Source organism: Argopecten irradians, chromosome 15 (genome assembly GCF_041381155.1).
Source record: "Argopecten irradians isolate NY chromosome 15, Ai_NY, whole genome shotgun sequence".
NCBI classification, from domain to species: domain Eukaryota; kingdom Metazoa; phylum Mollusca; class Bivalvia; order Pectinida; family Pectinidae; genus Argopecten; species Argopecten irradians.
Window position 1 is genome coordinate 21,475,197 of NC_091148.1, and position 22,460 is coordinate 21,497,656.

At 33.3% G+C, this 22,460-nt stretch overlaps 1 protein-coding gene across 2 annotated transcripts in view; it reads right to left on the minus strand.

Annotated features, from left to right (window-relative positions):
* LOC138308522 (glutathione S-transferase A-like) overlaps positions 1–20,997 on the minus strand; it is a 34,938-nt gene extending 13,941 nt beyond the window's left edge. For both annotated transcript variants that reach the window (XM_069249538.1, XM_069249536.1), the window contains exon 1: positions 20,730–20,997. In XM_069249538.1, coding sequence (XP_069105639.1) covers positions 20,730–20,903 — 174 coding nt within the window. In that variant the 5' untranslated portion in view covers positions 20,904–20,997. The remainder of the gene's footprint in view (positions 1–20,729) is intronic.
* Between the last annotated feature and the right edge of the window lie 1,463 nt (positions 20,998–22,460).

Sequence of the window (22,460 nt, forward strand, 5' to 3'; positions counted from 1 at the left end):
TATAAAGTGTTAAGAACTATGAAATATAATAGGTCAACTATACAAACATAATTTCTGCCACTCCACACACACCCGTAAGCACTCAGTATACATATTAAACTAAGAATTTCATCCAAAAGGGGTGACATTTAAACTGATTATTTAAATTGACTATGTGATTAAAATATGATGCAAATAGGTTCAAACTATACAATATTAGAAACTCCAAATCACTATCAAATACATATAAAAAAACTGTGTCCAAATTAAGCTAAGCAAGGTTGACTCTAAACCCGCCACACATGGGAATTAATGGAGATACAATACCATGAATGTGTTCCCCACGTGGAGCTATACTGTATACGAAATGCTCCCATTCACATCTCCCCGTGGCGGAAGTGATCAATCTCCCGTTATGCACTTAAGAGTTGTCGACAGATGTAATTGAGTCCGATACCTAATGGGGATATGTTTGCATTTTTTCTGCTGTTCGTCTATTGTCGTTTAAAATCATGTTCGAAAACAAATCGAACATACATGTTTCGTAAAGACAGTTCATTTCGTAGAAATGATAAATTCGTAATTTCACAAAGCATTACTATGATCGCAAAAAAAAAAAAAAAAAAAAAATGATCCGTGAAATATAGCGAAATGGTTTGATCTTAATCATTATTGTGTACCTATAAAGCCAGATCGTGGGCATTTTTTTCTCTTTTTCATGTAAAACCTTGAAAGTTATGATCTAAGTAAATTACCTGTTTGCTGTAACTAGTTTCACGACATAGGCCGTTTATGATCGCATTAAGAAGATGATCTTCCCATTATTTGGGGACATAGTCACTTCATTCTATTAATGGAAAACAAACGCATTTCGAAATTAATTTGGATTAATTTCAAACATCTAGTTCATTATTGTAATCCACAAAAAACAATGTTCCCGATTGAAATGTACAGAGATATCATTTCCCCAACAACCGCGGAATAACCATATGGGGGAAAATGCATACTTTTTGAATACTGTCTATTTCAGAATGTAGATAAATCTTATATAAATATCAATTGACTGTTAACTCCCGTCTTCTACATACTGTATAACGGTTACATTTTGTGGGTGGTCTATTTTCACTGCTTTTTGTGCTTTCATTGTAATCCGCGAATTCTAAACAAAAGTTAAACACTAAAAAATCTTTTGACTTACCCAAGAGCAAAGAATGCCCCAGTGCACCGCCAGACTTAAACTCTTGTTTATATTCTGTTATGGTAATCGCGACAGATAGAACCCGCGAATAGTCCGTACATGTATTTGCATATTACAGAGTTATCTGTCATTCGGGGTAGGTATTGATTGTGACGTCATGTATTTTCGAGCATAACGTCATACTTTTTCGGAGAATTCGGAGAAAACGACTTACAAATCAATGATGAAATAATCGATACCCATCCGCAAGGGAGCTAAATCTGTAATATGCAAAGACGGAATAAAGTGTATTACAGTATTGGTGAGTTTTCTGTATTATAGGTAGTTGTACACGTGAACTTAACATTAAAGTAATATGAATAGATTAGATAAAACTTAGAAGTCCAGTTGATTTCCCGTGTATGCGGCGTGTGTTAAATATGTAAGTTGAATCGTGTGTAGTTTTGAAGATATTTACACCTTGTGTCTCCTGCCATCGCGGAAATTCTTTACTAAGTAAAGCTGATACTATCAAAGGACATCCTTTTTTAATTGTGATACATTATATCCCACCAGGTCACAAAATATTTACAACGGGTGTAGCAGTCGTTAAGCAAAGTAGACAAAACATAAACTGGATTGAGAACCTATAACCTTTTCACTGAGCTTTCAAATGACTCAAAGTTAGCAAATTTATGAATACATAGATTTTAATTTTGTAAGCTTACCTCTCCTCGCATTGGTATATTCACCACTAATTAGTATGAAGAAAGAGAGGTAAATAACTTGTGTAAACCGGATAACAAAGGTTTAAGTTATTGTAATTAAAACCGCAGAAAATATGGAATGAAGCCGTAATAGATAGGGATCTGGATTACCCAGGTTGTTTAATTATTGTAATTTAAACCGTAGAAAATATTGAATAAAGCCGTAATAGACAGGGATCTGGATTACCCAGATTTAATTATTCTAATTAAAACGCTTGAAAATATGGAATGAAGCCGTAATAGACAGGGATCTGGATTACCCAGGTTTAATTATTATAATTAAAACACCACATATTATGTAATGAAGCCGTAATAGACAGGAATCTGGATTATCCAGGTTTTAATAATTGTTTCTGCTTTATTGAAATTGGCGAAGCAGGATTGATCAGGTGTCCAAATTAAACAAGGGCTGGTTATTACAGATTACAAGGTATATATAAATGACACAGCTGTTGATAGCAATGATATTATATACCGAAGGTAGCAGGTACCGGGTATTCGCATAGCCTAAATCTGTCGAGAGGGCTGAACGTATATCTTCGATGTGATAGGTATAAATAAACGTCTTATGTCAGTGTACATTCAGTACAGCACCCAAGGACCCGGACCAACCATAGACACATAGATATTTACGTTACAAGGAATCTTTATTTATCAGCTTCATACATACTCTCAGCAAGTCTTATCAGTTTTAATAGCGATTTATAAAAACTGCAAGTTGTTAATGTATTTTGCTGAAATGTGTTTACTTTAACATTGCAATGCAGCCTACAAGTAGCTGCAACGCAACCCTTCTCTGATTTATATCTTCTAGTGTTAGAAAAAATATTTAAAGCGAAGACATGCACAAAACATGTTTAAGGAGAGGCTTGAATAGTCTCTATTATTTCAGTTATAGAACTTCTTAAGAAAAATAAACCATTTGGAAAGATGAAGTCGTAATGACCATTTTGTAATTTATGAAAATGACTTCAACATTATTACCTTGATTTTGATTTAAATCTATGTATCAATTATCCATATAACGTTTAATCTGCCAATCAATGTAATGAGGATATGACCAAGGAGTAAACGAATATTATGTTATTTGCCCAAAATGTATATATTTCAAAAAGTCCCCCTAAGGTGTATAGCTGAACGTTTTGGTTTGTATGTATATTGTTTCACGTCCTATCAACCTAATAGATAAACCCGGTCTCTGTTGCACAATTACATGTTACATGTATAGTGAATTTGTCTAATTGTGAAATTCATCGTAAGTTCCTTGTGATAGAGGAAACAATTTAAAAATTCTTAAAAAAATAAACCGCAAAACGGTATTTTCATATTGAGACCCTTGCGATAGCGGAATCTCCCAACGATTTCACATTTTTACTTTTGTTAAGGACGGAAAATATAGAGCAACATACCCAACTGACGAGGACAGAAAGCGGGACACCCATCCACATAATAACACATAGTCCACTAATTTATATCTATATGATCAACAAAGGGTTTTGTTTTATTAGTTTAACGTCCAATTAACAGGCAGGGTCATGTAAGGACGTGTCAGTTTTGTTGGTGTAGGAAAGTCGAAATACCCGGAGAAAAACTACCGACCAGCGGTCAATACTTGGCAACTGCCCCTCATGGGATTCGAACCCGCAACCCAGAGTAGGAGGGCTTGTGGTAATAATTTGAGCCATCGTAAACACTCGGCCAATGCCCCCCACCAACAAAGGACCCATCCTGCCCAATCATATGTTAGAATTATAAGATAGGCTAGAACGACTAGACTAGATTCAATTAACTTTCATCAATCGGATTTATTTTAAGTTAACACAGATATAGGTCATCATGTGTTACATGAGGCTCAATATTCTTATTAATCATTCTATCACAAGCAGAGTATAAAATCTTATTATCTGACTTCACCCGGACAAGACAATGAACACCTTGCTTTAATAAAGTAGAGAGAATAATTTGAACTTTTTGGGAGGCTGTGGTATGCTCCGGTTGTGTATCCTGGTATAGTGCATTTTCACCTCCTATTAAAGCCTGATATTCTAGTTATGTATCTGTGTTTGTAATTCCTTTTATCATTTTTATTTCGTATTAGATGTTGCCGTTATCAGTTGATCGCTTTGTTCAACCTGCCTTCAAAGGATCAGCGGATAGGTTGTCTGACATATCGCCACTCATCCAACGCCACTGATCTGAAGTTTGTATGAAGAAGTTGCCAAGAAATTGTCATAGTTCAGTTAACTTTCACTGTTAAAAAGGTTTATTTCACAAACAAAACTAGATAGCACCGCTCCCCCAAATAAAAACAGGTGTTCGGAATGCTTACGATTAACTTGAATATATTTGTATTCTATGTTTGACAGAACTTCGAGCTTACTCAGAATGTACCATGAATCAGTATCATTATATGAGAGTACACTACAGTTTGTGTTATATCTTCATAATACCAACAAGAGATCCCAAAGGGATCTTGGCGCCCACCTAAGATTGATCTTTGTTTGACAATTGTCAGATGGACCTTTTCTCTGCTTTTCAAACTTAAACTAACAAAATTCAAGATGGCGACTGGTCAGCCATCTTGTAGACCGATCAGTCGAAAATGTCAGTAACACAACTAGGGCCCAAGTGGAATATACATATGTAATTTAAGCACGATCTCTTCAGTACTTTCTCATAAATAGTGGTAACAATTTTTACCACCGAAATCCAAGATGGCTGCCTGGCGGCAATCTTGTTGACCGATCGGTCATTAAATGCAATATGCACAACAACGTTCATAGGGAAAGCTAAATATGATATTTGATAATTATTCCTGTCATGCTTTCTGAGAAATAGCTATAATTAAAAAAATTAAAGTACGGACAGACGGACGGTCGGACGTACGACGCACAACGGAAAAGCCCTCCATCTGATAATGGTGGTCTAAAAATATATTCGCTCAAGATTCGCTCAGAATACATTGTTGAAAGTGTTTTGAAGTGTCACTTGTTTAGATGTATTAATAAATCTTTCCTTTACCAATGCATAGCGTACAACGCGTACTTAGAAATTGACTTTCGGTTCATTGATAAATATACAATGTAAACAACGTATATACAGGTCTTGTGATTAAAAAGAAAAACATTGTAAGGATACTTCTTCACATCTTTTGCAGGCTTATTCCATATTCATTCTAATTCTTATGATTTTATTTTTTGCTTGTCATTTTATAATTATTGTATTGATGAATTCTTTTATTTTCGAAATTATGACGCCGCCATATCTACCAAGCAAATGCTTTGTATACGTTTTAAACGGCGACTCATCGTCATCGGGGGATAGCATCATTAGATTACAATCTCATCACTTCATTAACAGCAAAAGATGTGTTGTCCTACTCCCGATTCAGGTTTACTAGCGATATTATTCCCACACAAAGCTTTGAAATCAAACTGGTATGACAAATCAAAACACCTGTGCAGGACACAGAAGGTCGTACTTCTACGTATGCACAACTATGCAAGTTTAAGTAATTAACAAGTCCGTGTTCCTTTCTTGTTTATCACACAGTTTTTTGTCGCGTTTTAACATTAAAGTGTCTTGCATTGTAGGCTTAATAAACCAACTTCCGATGATACGACGATTTGTTCAGGTCATATTTACATGTACAACATTCATAGATCTTATAAAATATAAAAAAATGTGTGCACAGGTGAATGCATTGGTGAGAACAGAATCAAAATTGTAAAGCCTTTCAAAAAGTAATTGCCTCATCGTAAATGATAGGCATCATGTTCTACTGTACATGAAGGAAATAATACGAAAACACACTCAGATGTACCCGGTGTAGGGTCACACTTCTATTTTTATCACTTTCATTGAGTACTCAGTACTTACTTGAATATCATGTTAAACACTGTAGGTACAATACCTGGGCGCGTTACCTGGGTATATTATAATCCAACTCAATACCTCTACATCTATAAACGTTTTAATGACATGACACCTGGCGCAAATTACGACATTATTTGTATTTTTTTGTTTCTTTTCACACAAGGTCATTAAGGGCGACAAATTTCGAGAATCAATGAACAGTGTCATACATAATTGCTCCGGTTCTATTTGACTGAACGTTTAACTATCAAATAAGGACGTTTCAGTACAGTTTTCTGATATGCAGCATAAATACGATTGAAGGTTATGTATTTTGGAGAAATATATATATGTTTGTTTTATGTTTATTCAAGTTCATGTTCATTTTATTCAGTATACAAGGCTTTCGGCCCAAAGTGTATGTTCACAATTTTAACATGATAATACCACATTTATGTTATACATATAAGTTCACCAGTTACATTTATAACAAAAGAAAAGAACAGATGAACTTGGTTCATCAATTACATAAATAAACAAAAGAAAAGATGAACTTGATTCATCAATTACATAAATAAACAAAAGAAAAGATGAACTTGATTCATCAATTACATAAATAAACAAAAGAAAAGATGAACTTGGTTAATCAATTACATAAATAAACAAAAGAAAAGATGAACTTGATTCATCAATTACATAAATAAACATAAGAAAAGATGAACTTGATTCATCAATTACATAAATAAACAAAAGAAAAGATGAACTTGATTCATCAATTACATAAATAAACAAAAGAAAAGATGAACTTGGTTAATCAATTACATAAATAAACAAAAGAAAAGATGAACTTGATTCATCAATTACATAAATAAACAAAAGAAAAGATGAACTTGATTCATCAATTACATAAATAAACAAAAGAAAAGATGAACTTGATTCATCAATTACATAAATAAACAAAAGAAAAGATGAACTTGATTCATCAATTACATAAATAAACAAAAGAAAAGATTAACTTGATTCATCAATTACATAAATAAACAAAAGAAAAGATTAACTTGATTCATCAATTACATAAATAAACAAAAGAAACGATGAACTTGGTTAATCAATTACATAAATAAACAAAAGAAAAGATTCATAGGTTTATATCATTTATAAATAAATAATTATCATATTAAAGATTGCTCAAATACATACAGTATATAACTATACAGAAATAGAGCGTATTTTAAATTTGCCCTGATAAATAAAAAAATGTTTGTTCTTGAGGTAATTCACCTGAAAACATCACTTCAACCTGGGAGATCATTTCTGAAATGTATTACAAATCTAATGATTTCAATATCATATCTAATGTCAATCTTATTATTACCATTCAAACAAAAACTACATATTTTATGTCTGTTTGTAATAGCAAAGGTTCTAAATGTATGTTGCTAAAACATAAATATGTGGTGTGTCAATCTGTGATGGTGAAAACGCCGTTATCGATTGTCGAAAATGCTAAAACATAAGTCTGTATGTGGTGCGTCACTTTGTGATAGCGAAAAGGCCGTTATTCATTGTCTAATGCTAAAACAATGGGACAGGAGAATCTCAACCCAAAGGATAAGATTCTTAAGTTTGACAGCTTAAAAACCTTATCCCGAGGGTTGAGATCTCTTGTCTCACCCCAAAGAGGGTGAATGATTCGTTTTCCTTTACGCCATATGAGCACGTACAAAGACTTCGGATAGCTTGTCTTTACCATAGGGTGCGATAGAAAAATCTCACACAGGTAATATTGCGGATATCACTGTCCGGGGTAAGAGAAAGATTTGGTAGAACCCCCCGCAGAACCTTGGGGGTTACCTTGATTTAAAAATATTTTATTGCAAAATTTGCAATGGGATTGGGCACAAGTTATACAACTTATATAAAGCCCGTTCCCAAAAATAATAAAACATATTTTATTGCAAAATGTGCAATGGGATTGGGCACAAGTTATACAACTTATATAAAGCCCGTTCCCAAAAATAATAAAACATTCAAATTACATAGACAAGATGGCATTTACAAGAGAAGATATACATAATATATAAAGTTGTATTTGAGACAGAGAGAGAGGGGGAGAGTGAGGGAAGAGCGAGAAAGAGAGAGGTGGGGGGGGGAGAGAGCTATTTTATAACCAGTATGCTCCTCAAGGTGTTAGTTTCAACTCGTAATGTACTATTATTTTAAAATCTAAAATCTACCCCTCCGATAAAGACGACAGAAGTTCTAAACCACTTTTCTTAACTTTCGACTTGAGGTTTACCTTATGTAGTAACATCTCGTCGAACATCCTTATCCTTTATACGCGGCATATGAACGAGATTTGATGCACATACATTTTAGACTAGCTTATTAGCCTCATTCTACTATTATGTTAGCTAAAAGAATCTTGTTTTCCAACCAGTACACATGTATTACAATTATGTTTGATAACTTACGTAAACTGTGTAAAACCCATTTTATTGAGTTGTAAGGCAAAACTTCTATCATTGAATGTCGTATTAATGCACACATATGTTTAACAGTCAATGACGTTCTTTTCAATGGCGGCGAATTTAATGGTTAGATATTGTATACATCTTGTGATAAACCGCAGAAATCTTCATGTCACGGGCCATATACGTATACTACGTTCAGTTGAAATTGTAGGTTTAATGTCTATTTCAACAAGCTATGTAAAGAAACGCATGAACATTAGGTTAGATTCAGATAAAACCTAGGAGATTATTTTTCTTAACCAGCCACAATTTATTGCAAAATAAATTCAGATATATAAACATGTGTATTTATATCTTTACTAGCTAGCCAAAACGTTCCTATGAACCTAAACCATACATCTGAAAATACACAGGCCTCAAACAAATCCAAACGGAAATATTAATTTATACTATTAAAAATGTTCCAACACCGACGGAACATAAATAGTATTTAGATATTAATTGATGATTAATCCTGTATTTTTATGTCTAACTACCAAAAACAATATATTAAATAATTTGTTTTGCTTTTGTTGTCTGAGCAATCAGTACCTCATTCCATATATGACAAAATGTAATGGATTTTTTTGGATGCAAATAATTATTGAATAGACATTTATATTGGAGTAGAATAAGAAGCTTAATATTTTCATTGATGGTAATGGTGTAAAGTAAGTAGCTTTTGTTACCGTAGAAAATTACAAATTCATCTGCTCCTGGTTTGTTTTTTTTTTGTTTGTTTTTTTTTTTCTTTCTTCTTTTTTTTTAATTGGAATGCAATTCGTTGGCGGCGTAGCATTTTTAGAATTAACTCCATAGTAAACCATTATTTCAAGTTAATCATTTTAATTCGCATGTATGAAGCGCTATTCAGAATTTATTAACGGACTCGTTTTTTCTTAACCATCGCTACGCCTTTTCACCAGCCAATCAGATCCGACGTTATAAATGACAACATTATTTTCACGTAATGCAATAATAACACGTTTTAGCCAATGGAAATGTTTATTTATCACAGAGCAACAAAATTACAACGCAAGGAAGATGTCAAACCTCTGTTAATATTGTTTCAATGACGCAAACGCAATAAAAATAGTATTTTAGCAGGTACTTTAGTTAGTTTATGATGTTTCCACATAGTGAAAATCATGAATACATTAAAAATAATTTATTGTATTTTACGAGTATGATTGTCTTTAATTTCAGTGCAATTTTATTCGAAATATTTCTCTGTTTTTGCATCAGTCATGCGCTTTAGATCTTCAAATTATCTGTCATCTGTCATATATAATGCTGTCACATTAACTATAACATATATTACCTTAAATTGCATTTATATTAGAAACTATTATTCTGAATAATCTTTTAATTCCTTATTCTTCATACTTTGTCTTAAATGTGTGTGGTCTCTCTATGGCTGACATCTGGACCGCTAAACAAATACAATTTGTTTTCCTCTGCGAACAAACTCTCCAATAACGCCTCTTTCGTATTCTTACAACATTTTTAATACTCTTCAATGTCAGCGTCATATTTGAAAGTTTTAAATATTGTATTATTAGAACTTGGTCACATGTACTTTACGTTACTTTATCGGTGGGCTATCTTCAAAATGTTCATATCTCTGCAATGAAGCGTTTTCTACTGTTGCTTAAATACCATTATGAAACATATCAAATGTCGTTTTCCTCATTGAAGTGCTATCTACATTGTACAATTATGACCATACTTGGTTTACACACAACAAATCTTTCATTTAATTGAGTGTTCATTCCAATATTGACGTTAAACCATTATTCATTATTTTATCTTCATTGCATCGATGATTAAGACGACGAATACCTTATATGATAAAGACATGGATAGTCAGTGTTACATTTCTCGTGGAAAGTTTATAGATAAAAATGTTTTCTTTGATCATGTTATTTCTAACATGAATCATATTTTAAAAGTACTTTTGCCTTTCAAAGATACAGCAACCTGTCAATATTAAACTTTCATACAGCATATCTTATCTGCAACATGTAAATTGTACATCTTGTATGTCCTTGATGTTGTTATATTTTCAAAACTCCAATGGTATTTTGGATGTTTACCAAAGTTTGCCTGTTGACGGTATAATATGACCGGGTGGGTTGTGTTCGGCGGTATGTTTCAGTGATATAGCACTATAAAAAGGGCAATAGTTCCACTATACCAATAGACACAACGCGAATAAAACTACCCCCCCCCCCCAAAAAAAAAAAAAAAAAAAAAAAAAAAAAACACGTACGCACTTCAGTCATGCAACATACTACATACACGCGAGGCCGTTCCTATGACCCTGGCTGTTACCCGGATGTTAATTTCACAGATCACAATTCAACGAAAAAAATAGTTGTTTTAATAAATCTATAGAGCTGCAAAAATATTTCATATTTACATGCAGATATAAAAAGTATAGTTAAACCTCGGTTTCCCGAACTCGCTTTCCTCGAAGTCTATGTCGAAATGTGTTTTATCCAAGTCCAATTTCTCACATATCTCTTTAAACAATGTGACTTTCAGATAACATCTTCATGAAAACATTTCTTTTTCACAACAAAATAGAGCATTAAATAAGAGATTTGTTAAATATAACTGATGACGTTTTGACATAACCTTATACTTACCTACACGCGGAATTAAAATAACAAAATTCTAGTTTTCAGAGATTTTGAACAATGTGTACGTAAAAGAAATCGGTATTTGTATGAACTCAGGATATTGATCTACCTGATAAAAAATAGACGTAAATGACTTTTTGTACACTAGATAACCCTGAAATAGCGTGGAGGAAGCTTGTATCAATCAACGTATTAACGTGTAGTGTTGATGTCGAAAATAAATACTTTTTCATCAAAATATTTTCAACTTAATTTCTAAATCTTTTAATTCACGTATATTTTAATTAACATTTGCTTTTTAAAACGATGAATATATTTTTGAAATAAAATTGTTTACACTGAAAATAACTGCAGTTTTGTCAATTAATATTCAATTTTAATAACATTCTGATGAAATGATATATTTTTATTTTTGTTGTTAAGCTGACTGCGCTTAAAGGTTTAGACACTCACATAGATAGTAGCCTCAGCCATTCATGCTTTAAGCTGTGGTGAGATATGTTGTAGCCTCGTTTTCACTCGATACTGATTTATCAATGAAACACTTTAATGTCACGCATCGGCGTGCCAATCGATTTAACAACGAGTACATTTAAACCACACACAGGAACAAGATCGTATTGTATAGCGATAGACCAAATACAGAAACTTATTCCTGATACCATGCTGTCTGTACATTACATATTAATGCATGTCATAATTGATAAATTCGTTAAATTATAACAAATCATAAAGTGCTTACTAGGATTAGTTAAACTAAAATGACTATAATTTGTTCGTCTTTACGGTTAACGATTTAATCATAAACTGTAAACAAACAAATATGAAACAAGTAAATGGTCTGTTACATATTCTAACACAAAGTATGCGCCTAGCTCCAAATAACAACGAACTAATAAGCATGAAACCGGTTTATCATGCTGTTAACTAACGTCCCGGTCTAAAAGTCAATCTGTTTAAACTAATTTCACCTGATTCAATACCCAATTGTCCATTTGCGCACAGATGTTTCATTTTTAATGGCAGAACAGCGAGGAATGTAGCGGCAGGTCAACGAATTGAATAGGCCAGCCATGAATGCAGAGCTACTGGACTGTAAAATTACTGAATAGAGTATGTGTTCACATATTTTTATTGTGTGAACATATGATATTAAGGTAACATTGCGTAGTTCCTTACAAATGTAAATAATGTTTAAATGCATGTAGCTTCACAGGTTTGTAATAGGAGTATTTCAAATTCTGCTTCAATGCAATAGAATAAAGAAAACTTATATTGGCATTATTTCATGTTGGAATCAAAACAAGGCGGTAAATAGCGATTTGAAAAATTAAATACAAAAGGTATTTAATAACTTAATAAATAAATAGATTTAATTTACAAATAACTTAATCAATTAATAAATAGATAACGAATGTATACTGGATTTTACCCACATTTGTCGCAATGTGATAGTCGAGCTTCCTTTCCTGAAAATTGACAGGAAAAGGTGAAACTTCAAATAATCGGAAAATTGCAAATAAGTTAAAAGATAGACAAATGTATTTGAAAAAATATGGCTCAAAATACCGAACGCTTCGAATTTAACTAGAACACCGAGTTATACAAAGTCGAGTAGTCTTTATAGTCATAATGGGATGATTTAAAATGAGCTTATGAAATGCAATAGATTATATGCGCATGTTGGCAATACCATGTTTTAGTCATATATTAATTTCTGATGATGGACGGAGCAATTGGCATCTTACAGTGCTATTAAAAATACATAAAGTATTAACATCAATGATGCACCGGTACGACAATTAATGTACTAAAAGGTGTACCTTCTTTTTTATCGCTTACTGCAGGTTGTAATGTACTAAAGTCTATTAATGATTAGTGTGACGTCACCACTATTGCTATGACTGCATGCGTATATGTCTAATCGATTGTAGACTACTTGCAAATTCCATGTCTCACTCATCGTAAATGGAGACAAACGTCCGGTGAAGCTTTATGTAATTTGACTTTGATGGAGTACAGAGACGACTTTAAAAAGACACTTGCTAGAATGACGGTTATTTTGAAACCTTGGTCCATTAAAATGTTTTAAAGACAGACGTTTTCACTTCAGATTGATAACTAAATAAGATTTGGACCATGGGTCTCTTAAATCGCGGGTTACACAAAACCCATCGAATACATTGAGTATATGCATCAATTATCGTGTTATTATACGCGTATTATACACGTATTAATTTCGTATTACATCTTTTGGATTGAAAATTGTCTACACATTATTTACTATAACAAATACACTTTGCTGTGAATTTTGATGTGCTTCACGTTCCAACGACAGCTAAAGTCATTCACGGTTATAACCCCTCACCATCTTTGAAAACTGTGGTTTATTTGTTTAATTGTTTGTTTGATTATGTTAACGTCCTATTAACAGCCAGGTTCATGTAAGGACGGCCTCCCACGTAACAGTGTGCAGCGTGTGTGAAGTGCGAGGTGCGTGTCTTGGGAGACTGCGGTATGTTCGTGTTGTGTCTTCTTGTATAGTGGAACTGTTGCCCTGTGGTATTATCGTATAATGACGCTGGTTATTTGTACAACGTTAATTCAATTAAACAAACAAGTATAATCATGTTGTGTCTCATTTCAAAAGCGAAATTATTGTCTATTTTATTCTGTCTTTGCATATTACAGAGTTAGCTCCCTTGCGGGTAGGTATCCATTGTGACGTCATTATTTTGTGAGAACAATTCATATCGTTTTCTCCGAAAATCATGACTTTACGCTCGCAAACACATGACGTCACAATCAATATCTACACGCAAGTGCAGACAACTCTGTAATATGCAAATGCAGAAGAGTGCAATCTCATCGACATGATTATACTATCGAATTCATATGCCCATGATAGAAGAAAGCCGAGCTATGCAAAGGAAACAACATTAATACATGTACACGGTAAGTACCTGAATTTTACCACAAATGGATTTCGAACCCGCAACTCAGAGGCGAATGGTTAGTGGTAGTGGTATCGGCACATCTTTCAAAATATCAAAAGCGGACTCTTTCACATACTACAGATACAGCAGACGTATGTGTTACGATTGAAAAAAAAATGAAATACAGCGAACATGGGTATCAAGTTTCTTTTCACAACATATATGTTGTAGATAGTAGAAGAAATTCTATAAACAAATTTGAAACAATTCTTAAAGTTGATATAAGGACGTAAGAAATATGTTTAAATTTATCTTAGTGGTTATTTATTATAAACGTTATCGTTTATCTGCACGGTGTAGGAACAGAAGTTTTAGACATTACGATATTCACAGTCTATCTACAGTATGTACATAACTGAACGTAACGACTTTTTCATCATATCTTCTTGTGTGAAATTTTATAAAAACATATAATAATAATACTTCATAAAATATACAACATCTTAACAATTTGAAAATATTTTATGCAAATTGGTATGAGTTAATGACGGTGTATTGCATATAATATCAATGACTCTGTCGCTTAAATTATAAGTAAATCCTATATAAATGGCTTTAATTTTTGATATTTTTCTATAGAACCGTGTGTAATTATAGGCCCTGTGTATAGCTGAACCGTAATAAACTCGTTAACAGAGGGGATCTCATATAAAACGCCTGCACACAAATGATATTTTCTACGAACATTAACATATCATTGAACTATCAGACAAATACACAACTGATAATATCACCAAAATGATATCTTCAGGTGTATAGCATTGGCTGTATATAAAATACCACTCGTTTTATTTACCATAGAAACATACAATAGTAAAAAAAATCAGGGTATCAGTAAATTTTAAAGTAGTATCCTATTACTTAATGTTTTGCGACAGTTAAGTAATTGTCCTTGCTTTATCCCCCTTCTTATTTTCTACATTTTATCTTTTTCGTCGTTTTATTTATCTTTTTGACCCTTTTTGCCGTGTTTTTAAAGTGAACAGTCGGGCAAGGATGGCTAAAGTCGGTAAAAATGGTGTGAATGTATCCAGTATAATTTCTTATGAAATGGAAAAATAAAATCTCTCGTCAAAATCTGTCTGCGTACGAAGAAATTAATTTAAAGTATGGAAATTCTAAAACGTCCTCCCGGCTCACTATGTCCATGGTTACATTTCCACGCAGCCTCGCTTTCAATGCTTTCAACTTTCCTTTACTTTAATGGTCAGAACTGGGAAACTAAGCAGAACTTGACCGTCGTATTAATATGTGAGAACTTTTGGAAGGCCAATGACCGCATTTAGACTGGTTTTCTTTGCCCGACTATTCACTTTAAAGGTGCTGCGTATATTAATTAGTTAACTCCTGCCGGAGACACAACATAATGTTTATGATAGTTTCTTCTCATGCTTAGCGCTCAACATACAGGAAGTGGGACGACTGGGTTGTCTTGTCAGTGTTTGACCGGATGGGGTGTGTTGTTCAGTGTCTTCAGCGGTATGTTTTAGTGGGAGAACACCATAAAAAGGACAAGATTTCAAATATTACAAACAGACACAACATGAATATACCACATCAAACAAGACTACGCAAACAGTGAAGAAGGCTGAATAAACCATTTTATCTGTTTATTGGATGACAATACAACTATCCACGTTTATTTAAGGGTTATAGGGTGCATAACCTAAATACTTAGACATGATGATAACAGTTGATAACCTATAGGTCATATATCAGCATTTGTATAACCTTAATGCTGATATCATTAGACACACGTTAAATAAATGGATATACCTTTCTATCAACATTGTAAAGAAACACATTATTTGATCACATATTGTGTATGATGTCCAGTGATTTTGCCCGTGTAATAGTTTTGCTTACGTCAAATGACCTGGAGCGTTTTCCATCGGCGGTGCCGGGCAGAAAATAATGATGTCAGGTTAGAAAATATGGCGTGACGTCAGGACTACAATAATGTTTAGGACGGCAGAACAAAATGGCCGTCTCCGCTGGGTTTTGTAGCACGTCTTGGCGCTGAAAGTCTTGATTATAAGTTATTGCAGTTTTGTAATAAACTGTTAGCTTCTGCATTCACTCAATATGCGATGTTATGAAAACTGTCTCGAAGATTTAATTTATGCTCGCCGAGGCTCGCAAAAGATATGAAGACAATTATCACATCATATAACTGTCGAAAACGTTTTCTTCAATTAAACAGTTTATTGCAATAAATCCCAAGTGAAAATATCCTTACATTGCCTTTACACAAACAGTTAGTAGAATAATCATTATCATAGGGAAAGGAATATAACGCAGAGGTTATAAGTTCAACAAATATACTTTTCTCGTTGTCAATTGCATCTACATCCATCTTTCTTTTCTGTTGTTGATAACTCTAACCACAGTTAAAATCTAACCACTGTGTGGTTAATAATCCTAGCCACAGTTGAAATCTAACCAAAATGTGGTTGATAATCCTAGCCACCATTGAAATCAAACCATAATGTGGTTGATAATCCTAACCACAGTTAAAAGCAAACCATAATGTGGTTGATAGTCCTACCCACAGTTGAAATCAAACCACTGTGTGGTTAATAAGCCTAACCGCAGTTGAAATCTAACCATAATGTGGTTGACAGTCCTACCCACAGTTGAAATCAAACTATAATGTGGTTGATTATCATAACCGCAGTTGAAATCAAACCACTGTGTGGTTGATAATCCTAGTCACAGTTAAAATCTAACCATAATGTGGTTGATAATCCTAACCGCTGTTGAAATCTAACCATAATGTGGTTGATAATCCTACCCACAGTTGAAATCAAACCATAATGTGGTTGATTATCATAACCGCAGTTGAAATCAAACCACTGTGTGGTTGATAATTCTAACCACAGTTGAAATCAAACCATAATGTGGTTGATTATCATAACTGCAGTTGAAATCAAACCACTGTGTGGTTAATAATCCTAGCCACAGTTAAAATCTAACCATAATGTGGTTGATAATCCTAACCACAGTTAAAATCAAACCATAATGTGGTTGATAATCCTAACCACAGTTAAAATCAAACCATAATGTGGTTGATAATCCTAACCGCTGTTGAAATCTAACCATAATGTGGTTGATAATCCTACCTACAGTTGAAATCAAAACACTGTGTGGTTAATAATCCTAGCCACAGTTGAAGTCTAGCATGTAATCATGACACGGGTTATTTTACCTGGTGAGTCGGTTCACTACAGAACATACATTCATCTAAATATTTTCGTCATAAGTATGCGAGTGAAATTGATTTAAGAATAGTACCATACATGTAAATAATAATACTGAAAATACAAGTAAAATGGTGTCTAGGATCACCGGGTAAACATCTCACAAATATTTGTATCGAGGGTTATTCACCCGTATACAACTACTCTAAGTTATTTGTGAGTCGGGTTAAATTGCACTTGTGATAAGAATCGATGTATTTACAAGCAATTAAATACACATATATATAAATCAAGTCTCGGTTGTTGGTGTATTTATTTCAATTCCATATAAAGTGAATCTGGTTATTATAAATGTATCGCTAAAATAAAATTGCGTATTTCTATTGAATTAACATACATTTACCATACATATCTCAGCTCATGATTCACATGTTCGCTCCCCAATAGAGCGTTAAAGATGTACGATCTATCTGCTTATGTATTGCGCTTTTTTCTTTGTGAGTTGGGATATATGGGTTGCGAGTGTTTATCTATGACTTCGTTTTCCTTGGCTTTATAATGCATCCGTGTAATTAACATACATATAGTGTACATATACCGTATTTGACAGAATAGGCGCCCCTCTCCAATATTTAGGCTTCAATTTTACTTAATTTGAATTAAATGCAGACTGACAATATGAAAACGAACTGTGTTGGTTCCCTCACTATCTATCTATGGTTTACTTTGTAGAATATTTATGAAAGTCTAGTCTAAATTTCTTTATATTAAACACCCCCTTATTTGTTACAATATGTTTAGCACCCGTTGGGCCTATTGGGTCGAATACGGTTCTATAATTTTTCAAAGGAATGCTCACCTTGTTTCAAATAGAGGTCACCCTGAGTTTCTAACAGTGTTAAAATTCCGTTAACATTTTATGTATTTCCAACATTTTTTCTTATAATAGTTTATTTTAAACGGTCAATACCTTTTAAAAGTGCTGAGTCAAAGTTCTGCAGTACTGAATATATTTATGCTATATTGTCTTTCATTGCATATAATGTATATTTCATATTTATCTTGACCATGTGTAAGACGAGCTACTAAGCTCAACATGTTGTCAAGTTTAAATAAAGTCGACTATTATTATTATCATACTGTGTAAACTGTCTAAATCGGACGTCGCTGGGACCAGCATCTGTGTCCGGTATTTCCAAGTTTCCGGATTATGCAAGTTTTATTGATATAAATTAAGAATGAAAATGGCATGCACTGGAGCACACAGAAATCCGCATTAGACAAGATGGTTTTGTCAAATTATATTATAGTATATCAGGCTCTTTGTCTAATACGGTAGTGTAATCGTTAATTCATCCATCCCTGAAGACGGATTTAGACACTTTTAAATGAAAGACTTGAAGAGTCCGTTATGACAGATCAGGGGTGATTTTCTAACGATACCATATGTCACAAGCCCTCATGTTTGGAGAGGGAATGCTATTAAAACAAAGGCGATGATAACTTATATAAATTAAGGTACGTTATTCTAACTTATAAAGTATCTGTTAATTAGTGAGGAGTGTTTTCGCCCACATCCTTCCAGCAGCTGTGTGTTTTAGTGATCGCTGATAGGCCTATAGCATAATACGTCCCCCAGATATCAATGACGGAACAAACTCATCCCTCAATTAGCAATTCTATCAACTTTAAAGATCGATATTGATCTGTATTGAGCCGGACTAGAAATTAGAGATGACGTACAACTAAAGTCTATCTTTCTTTTTTATATATTTTTTTTCTGTTTTCTATTTATAGGTGCACATGTGAAAACAAATTTTGAAAGACTTTTGCAACATTGCATATTTCTACGGGAATAGCACAGCCTATTATAATCTCGAGGTGCCTAATTTAACTATAAACGTAAAGAGAATAAATAACTGATTAATTCTATTCATACATACCAATCATAGCATTGATTAAAAAATATCTGTATCATATACTATTTTTATGTCATTTTAAAATTTTTACTGTTAAGAATTCGGTTCTTTTTATTGTTAGCCACTTGTACAAGCATATATGTCTTCGCAAAAGCGATATCGTACTTGGGCATGCAGTAACTATAGCTGAAATATTTCGTAACTATGGTATGTGCGTTTGAAAAGCCCACTTGGTATATCAGTTAGATTCAGGATTCTATTTGATAGAGCTAATTAAATGTTTAAATTGTTAGCCTGCAATGTTGTTTATGGCATTCAGTTGAACACTTAAGAGATGCTAAAGCACGCTCCGTTATCAAAATTCTAAAAAAATACATGATGAGGAAGATTCAACTGAAAGCATGTAAAACATTTTTTTATATAAAAATATGCATCCATGCGATATTTTTCATATCTACACTTTATGATAGCTTTGTGGCAGATTACTCCAATAAAAAATTGGCGAAGTTTACTCGTCAGTTAAATGTTTTTATTGACTAAAATTGAAAATATACGAAAATAAATCCCTATAAAAAGATATTATTTTTTCCGTTTGAGGAAAACCTCCTGGCCTTTATCTACTTTTAACAGAATACTTGATAAAAATACGGCTGAAAGCTCACATCATTGTGTCGTTCAGATAGGAAATTAATGACTGTATCTACATCTTTTGATGAAAAAGTCATAAATTTAACCAAAGCATTTACATTATTCTTTAAAGTATTAAACGTTTAGGTGAGCCACATGTACGGTTTAGAACATTGCTTATCATTAATGATCATCAAATATTTACAATTATTGCTTTCACAATTAATTTGTTTATATTAATACTTTATATTTTAAGTTACATATGCCATAACTGGTTGCAACAAATTTTTTGTTGTTTTTCTTCATATTTGGGTTTTTTTTAGAGAAAGGAGTTGTAGAATCATATTAAATGAACAATATAAACAATAATGACTTTCCAAAGAGCTGTTCTGTTTTTTGCTTCTGGTGTTTTTGTAGTCATCAAACTGAAAACAGGTATATAATTAAAGATCACAGATAATGCTCTAAACACATGAGGTTGTAGTTTAGTGCTTGGTGTATCGGTTTGACCGATTGTACTCACTTAAGTTTATGATAGACATAGAAATTTCATAACGTTTTTGCAATGCTGTCGCAAATTACGGCACACACTAAAATAAATCGCCAATTATATTCCTGACTTATTTTATGTTAGAATGATTTTATTTTTAATATATTAACTTATATATCCAGTTCTAACATTAAGATGTCATATAATCTACTTTCGAATTCGTATAAGTATTAACACCTAAATTTCACCAAATTATTTTTAAGTTTTCATTATGGTAAAAACATTTTTCCCTATTAGAAAAGTGTAAAGCAATTTATTTTTGATAAAATCTTTCTGTATCCCTATACTTTTAATATGTTGAGCCCTATCACATGGAGTTAGTATCATCACTTTAAAATCTACTTTCGAATTCACATTACCTTTACTACTTTTTTTGGTATTCTGTCTCACTATTCATGGACACATCAAAGCATTATTTATGGCTTTATAGACGTTTCTTTTGCCAATAACAATACCACTGTCCCTGTACAAACATCCCAGGCATGTTACCCCCTCGCTTACCTGGCCTCGGGGATTCAGCTTCGTGACCTCTGCACTTTTCTGTTCCTGTTTGTAAAAGTCCACATGGCGTAGATCTACCTTATCATAAAACCCCTTTTCCTCTAGTACTATTTGCACTCTCCAGCAGGGCGTACTGCCAGAAAACCAGTATAATTTCATTTTTTCTCCAGACATTTTGCAAAATACTGACTTGACGATGTATTAAGCTGGGCTCCCTAACACCTAAGTGAAGGATCTTTATATTTTCACTCTACAAAACCAGCGTACATTTTTCTGGGTCACCGGTGTCATGTCTATTTTCTACCATTGATTTAGGTCCGTGTAAACAAACCCGCGTGGTAGTACAGATATCTATGCTGTATAGACAAGGTGTGTGTACGTAAATAAACACACGAGATAAAGTGGTCCGTGCATGTAGATAAGAAAGGCATATTTTATCGTGGCGTGCCAATGGATGGATGTGTACTGTTTATTAATATGCTTAGTGTGCAGAATTTTAGCAAATACACAAAAATAGATGAATTTCGCATATAGTAATAACTGGATGCGTTTTGGCATTATCATCATATAAAGCTTTCATTGTATCTCTATCACGGTACTTCATTTACAGTTAACTTGGTTCGAGACAGAATAAGATGCCTCATTTCATTATTATCATTTAGGAGATTCATAAAGACTAAAGGAAATCATAAATAATTGCATAGAAAGTTTACGGGTGTATGCTATTATCTGAAATAAATGGCATATCCCGAATGATTCCCCAATTGTGAAAATTGTATAACTGTCGTTCTCTTTCTAATGTGAGAAAGGCTTTGGGTGGTCTCGATTGTCTGGTCGTAGGAATATACAGAGATAATTCATAAAAGTTGGCTGGTCGGTTGATTTTGTTAACGGTAATGCAACTCTTTCCTGTAGTATAGATGTTTTATGTGTTACTTCCTTGAATATTTTGGTATACTCATGTTTTGTCTCATATTTATATCGGTAACTCTTATAAATGTTAAATCTAACCTCACATTGATCATAGGACATCGAACAGTACCGATACCACACCTGACCACTTAAGTTCACACCAACAGATAAGTCGTATTAAACCTATTTATAATATTCAAAAATGAGAAGTTAGTATAAATACATTATATCAAAATATCTTTACAACTCGAATGACTATCGTTGTAGATGGAAATAACTTGCAAAGAGGATTTAAAGTCAACCAGGAAAGTTCATATTGCTGTCAGCGACGGGAGTTAGAACCTTCACTGAACTTGTGTTATTTCGTTGATGGAGGATGTAGTATCGTGAATATTTTCAGACTCTGCCAAAGACACCGAACAGAGCACCCCACCCGGTTATACTGACGACGGGTACATTTTTACGGGTAAGTAATTTCCCTTACACCTACATTTGCGGCGACGGATGAGATATCGCGATAAATGACATTTACTATCAGGTATCTAAGTTCATTATAATATTCACCCCAGGAATAAAAGTTCACTGAAGCGTGACTGTCTATCTAACCACATGATAACCAATGAGTACCCGGCTGTTATGCTCTATGACATACGTTAAGTTAATGTGCAATATGGTATTGTTAGGTGAGCTACGATCACACTAGTAAATCGGTCTTTCACTGCATGTCTCGACAATTAGATAGGTTTCAGAGATTAGATTATACTACAGTTTAATCTTCAATCGACTCCGTGTGAATATACATGAATTATAAAAACTAAC